The 5,358-nt window shown below is 29.2% G+C and overlaps 1 protein-coding gene across 1 annotated transcript; it reads left to right on the top strand.

Annotated features, from left to right (window-relative positions):
* Positions 1 to 378: 378 nt before the first annotated feature.
* On the top strand, positions 379 to 2,343 carry LOC143576789 (uncharacterized). Its single transcript, XM_077060811.1, has 9 exons — positions 379 to 534; positions 633 to 863; positions 1,000 to 1,065; positions 1,218 to 1,314; positions 1,404 to 1,494; positions 1,601 to 1,724; positions 1,825 to 1,880; positions 2,096 to 2,216; positions 2,326 to 2,343. The coding sequence occupies exons 1-9, from the start codon at positions 379 to 381 to the stop codon at positions 2,341 to 2,343; spliced, it is 960 nt and encodes a 319-aa protein (XP_076916926.1).
* The last annotated feature ends 3,015 nt before the right edge of the window (positions 2,344 to 5,358 follow it).

The following is a 5,358-nucleotide window of genomic DNA, read 5'->3' as shown; positions in this document are numbered from 1 at the left end:
GTTTAGAAAGTTTTAACATATAATACGTTTAACAAAATTAATATTGTTAAATCTTACTATATAATATCTAATCACATAATAATTTTTCATAATTTTCATAATCGTAGCTCTTTTATTCCATTCATATCTTCTGCAATGTAAGCTCCTACACAGTTAATAATTGTGTTTTTTTTCGGCCAGTTTATTTAACTTTTTAATATTGTTATAATCTTACTATATAATATCTAATCACATAATAATTTTTCATAATTTTCATAATCGTAGCTCTTTTATTCTATTCATATCTTCTGCAATGTAAGCTTCTACACAGTTAATAATTGTGTTTTTTTTTCAGCCACTTTATTTAACTTTTTATATTTTCATTGTAAGCATATGACAATGGAAGCTCAAACCTTTACCATGCTAAATGACATCGATGTTCTGAAAACATCAACATCAACTCTTAAGGTTAGAGTTCTGAGGCTTTGGAGCATCAAAGATAATAAAAATGTCAAAGAGGATTTTTTGATCGAGATGGTTTTAATGGATGAAGATGTAAGTATCTATTTGTTAATTTGTATATATGTTACACTTCTACAGTTAATTATTGATTCAGTTTTATTTCTCATAAATAATTATATCTTTAATGACAGGAGAATCGAATCCAAGCAACCGTTTACAAACACGATATCTTTCGTTTCAAAAGGATCTTGAAGGAAAGCTCTACTCTGACTATTGTCAATCCGAGTGTTGGTCTAAATGGATCAAACTACAGAGTGATTGACTTTGCCAACAAATTAGTATTAGGACCAAACACTCATGTTAATCCATGTCAAGATTTTGAAGGTCGCATGTTTGGATTCAAAATGATTTCATTTGAATCAGTAATCAAAAAACAAATTTCTTTGAAATCTACAATTGGTATTATACTAGTTTTCATTCAAATAAATTATTTATTAATTTTATCCTAAGATTTCCAATAGATCTGTTACTTATTTTTTTTTATTTTGCTTCTGTTAGATATCATTGGTCACATCGTTCATGTCTTCAAGAGCAATGTTTCAAACGTCAAAGACAAAAACAAGCGTACCATGGAGTTATGTGATTTAAGGTATGACTAATTTCACTACCATCTGGTGACATAATTTAGTTAATATACTTTATACTGTATTTAACACTTCTCTTATTTCAATGGCAATTGTGTGTATCTTACACTATGGGATCATTATGCATCTAAGCTCTCTAAGTATGTCGTTGATCATTTTGATGAAGCGTATGCCATTATTGTATTGCAGTTTAGTAGGGTTAAGTATTACACTGGGTCTGATGGTAAAGGTAAGTATGTCTATTGTTTTAAAAATAATTTAGGCTTAAATATATCATGTTAAACAAATTTTTTATTCAATAATTTTAATTTTTTGTAGAGAAAGTGTATGTGTCGAATGCTTTTGGATCCAATGTTAGCCGTTTTTTCATAAACGACTTTTTATTTGAGATAGAAGAATACAAAAACATGTATATTACTAAACATTTTCTATTCTTATGTTTAGTACATAGATTTTGTTATATAAATTTTATATTATCTTACTTTTGCTTATATTCGTTAATTCTAAATTTTTAGTTTGTTGGGTTTGCTAAATGGCAATGACGTTGGTGTTCGTAAACCTATTCCAGTGAAGATGCTTTCGTCTGTTGATGACGATTTTTTGAAAGCCACTAATTTGTTTAACATTTGTGATACTTGTGTCATTATATTTTTAAGTTAATTATTAAATTCTCTATTGAATACTATTTATGTATGAATACTTATTGAATATTGATTAAGTGATTTTTGCTTATTTGCAGCCTAAAAATATCATTATCCTTGGTACAATTAAGGCCATCTGTCCAGATACAGAGTGGTATTACATTTGGTGTAATACTTGTAGCCGTAAACTCATGGAAAATAACGGTGAAGGGGGAAAGCTATATGAATGTAAAATCGAAATATGCAATGTCGTAGGTGTTCTTCCTACACCTAGATACTTATCAATTAATAAATTCAAATGTGTGCATTCAATACATTATAGAATTATATGTTTTCCTTGCTATTAATATATTTTTAAAACTTATTTAGTTTCAAGATCAAGATAAGGGTTCAAGATCCGACTAGAGTGGTGTCATTGACTCTCTTTGATAGAGATGCTAAAATGTTGATCAACAAAACAGCAACTGAATTGATTGATTCTCAAAAGGAGGTTTGTTTTCAATTACTATATTTTATTTATTATACATGAATTATTATATTATATTTTTTGTTTAACAATGATTAATATTTTTTTTTGATTTCATCTTATTTTATTACAGACAGGTTCAATTAATTAGCATAACAGGAGCCATTGACAAGACCCTGTTCTACAAAAGGAAAGGAAGAGATTTACTCCTTTATAAGTTCACGTAGATGATAACATCTTTGGATATACCAATGAACAAATATTGATCTAGTAAATAAATAATAATAATATAATTCCCGTTTCATGTCTCGGTTAAGAAGATAATATTTATTGTTATGGGTTGGGCTTGTGTTGGGTTATGGGTGATGGACTTGGATCACTAAGGAAGGTAGAAAGACCATGGACTTGAGCCCATGACCCATAATATATATATATATATATATATATATATATATATATATATATATATATATATATATATATATATATTATAATCATCCCTTAATCCATTCAGTTCCACCCATTCCATACACCATCCAAAACACGCACTTAAGCTCTCTTTCATTTTTCTCTCTTTTTCTAGCCGAAATAAAGCAAATTGTATGGTGTTGAGACATGATAAGATTATTCAGTTCAAGCTTTGTAGAAGCTTAAAAGGTTGTAAGTGAAAATTGATCCAACCTTATTGGAAAAGATAGTACATTGGTTATTTATGCTAGTCATATGAATTAATAGGCCAAAAGGTTATTAATATATTAGTATGATTATTAAAATATTTTAATTTAATTTTATTTTATTAGATCTTATCAATAAATATAATTTTTTTATTGAGTTATAAATATAATAACTGATAGCTGTTTGTTACATTTTTTAAAATATTTGTTTAATAACAAATAAAAAAATATATTATTCAAGTTAAATATGTATTACATATACATATTGTAGAAACGTGAAATGAATCTGACCTGACCCATGACGATGTTTCCATGGACTTCGAGATGAACGAACCACGACTTGCTAAACGTGAAATGAATCTGACCTGACCCATGACGATGTTTCCACGGACTTCGAGATGAACGAACCACGACTTGCTTGCTTCTGCTCCGACCGCTGCTGTGATCTGCAGTGACTTTTGGGGGTGTGGAGGTGACCGCTAAGAAATCCAGAGGATCTCTTGTTCACAGACACAAAAATATGGTGGTGGCTCTTATTGAGCTGTTTGCCAACCCTTGATAAGGAGGTGGAGACCTCCTTATATAGGGAGCCTCATGGCCACCATCATGGTACCCTAATGGGCCTAGCCCAGTTAGGGTTACCTCCACAAAACCCCCTCAGCCCAAAAACAAATGTATTAGCCCATATAATAAAATAAGCCCAAAACACAATAAATTAGGGTTCTTAGTACTATACCCCGACACATATCTTTATCAAATATTTAATTTAGAGTGTAATTTGGTAACAAATTACCAATTGAATTTAATAATATAATTGATGTTTTTTAAAAATTGTAACAAAAATATTAAATAGTATTGCATGGCAGAGTACAAATCAACATAATGTTTTTATAATCAATTTATTAGTTTTGGACAGTGTTGTTTGACTACAAATTAATTTTTTAACCTATAATATTCAATGTAAAAGTATTCTAATATTCTAATAATCTATACGTTATTTTAGGAGACTATATTGTTGTTTTCAATAAACCTGTTTATTATATTCAAACTTAAGTTTAGAAAGTTTCTATACAAAATACGTTTAACAAAATTAATATTGTTAAAATCTTACTATATAATATCTAATCACATAATAATTTTTCATAATTTTCATAATCGTAGCTCTTTTATTCCATTAATATCTTCTTCAATGTAAGCTCCTACACTATTAATAACTGTGTTTTTTTTTCTGCCACTTTATTTAACTTTTTATATTTTCATTGTAAGCATATGACAATGGAAGCTCAAACCTTTACCATACTAAATGACATCGATGTTCTGAAAAACATCAACACCGTCCGATTTCTTAAATTTTTTCCGTCCAATTTGTTGTTGTTTTCTTCACTACATATTAACAGGCCATTTCCGGCCATTTTTTTTATTTTTTTTCCGACCAATTAGTAATATTTACTAAATTATAATATTGATTTTTAAAATATATATTAAAGTATAATATTGATCTTCCGAATATAAAATATTCTAGAGTTTTCTAAAAATATAATATACATTAACTTAATCCGTTATTATTAGTTGATCTTTTGAATATAATTTGAAATTCAAAACATATTTAAGGCTTTGACTATAAAAATGATAATTAAGGAAATAGTCTATGTTTTTATTATTCCTATTATTTTATTACTAAATTAGTCAATGTATTATTACTAAATTTTAATTTTTTTTGAAAAACCTTAAACATGGTAACATTAAAAGTTATTATATATTAATACATTCTAATAATACATTTTTATTGTACGCCATGAGATCGTAATAACAGAAGAACTTATACGGACAAGCCTGCAACTTCAAGATAACATGGAGAACCCTATACATTTCAAAACTTATCTATTATTAAAGATATTCCAAAACACGATGGGATATCAGGGTGATGTCCATGAGGGACAATTCAAGAAGGGCATGTTCCCTAATTTATACCGATTTTTAATACATCATACATTACAAGGATCTGGACCAAGGAAAGGGTCATGGACTCTGATGATTCGTGACCTAGAAAATGCCACAGTGGCTATCATCTTCAGACAACCATTTAATTTTTCAAAGATAATCTTTGAGGCCTTAGCTTCAATCCTGAGGAAGTAGGCTAGAGATAAATTCTTGGTATATCCAAGGTTTGTGCAGATCATCTTTAACCGAGTATTACCTTATCTGCCAACAACTGGCACAACGCACATTATGCAGGATCCAAACGTCTACAAACGAATAGCGAAGTTGGCTTCCATGAGCCGCTTCAACCCTGACAAGGAGTTTGATATTTTGACGTGGTTGTTGGATAACAATTTTGTTATTATTCTTGTTCTAGATTCAAGTTCTGAGGAGGAATAAGAGAGTGATGATAATGGTGATTTTGATGATGATTCTGATGATGATGATGATGGAGGTGCTGGAGGAGATGAAGGAATTGAAGGAAATTTATTTAATGATGAGGTTATTGATGC

Source organism: Bidens hawaiensis, unplaced genomic scaffold, assembly GCF_021521415.1.
Source record: "Bidens hawaiensis isolate Kalapana, Puna unplaced genomic scaffold, B.hawaiensis_p1.1 tig00028300_1, whole genome shotgun sequence".
Lineage (NCBI taxonomy): Eukaryota > Viridiplantae > Streptophyta > Magnoliopsida > Asterales > Asteraceae > Bidens > Bidens hawaiensis.
The sequence above is the reverse complement of the archived record's forward strand: the minus strand, read 5'-3'. Positions and strand labels throughout refer to the sequence as shown.

What these genes read in the sequence shown, in the direction of transcription:
- LOC143576789 (XM_077060811.1), top strand. Translation starts at nt 379, where the DNA reads ATGGAAGCTCAAACCTTTACCATGCTAAATGACATCGATGTTCTGAAA. An exon ending in CGTCAAAGACAAAAACAAGC is followed by an intron (nt 1,066 to 1,217) that starts GTACCATGGAGT and finishes TATGCATCTAAG; the next exon opens with CTCTCTAAGTATGTCGTTGA. An exon ending in ATAGAAGAATACAAAAACAT is followed by an intron (nt 1,495 to 1,600) that starts GTATATTACTAA and finishes CTAAATTTTTAG; the next exon opens with TTTGTTGGGTTTGCTAAATG.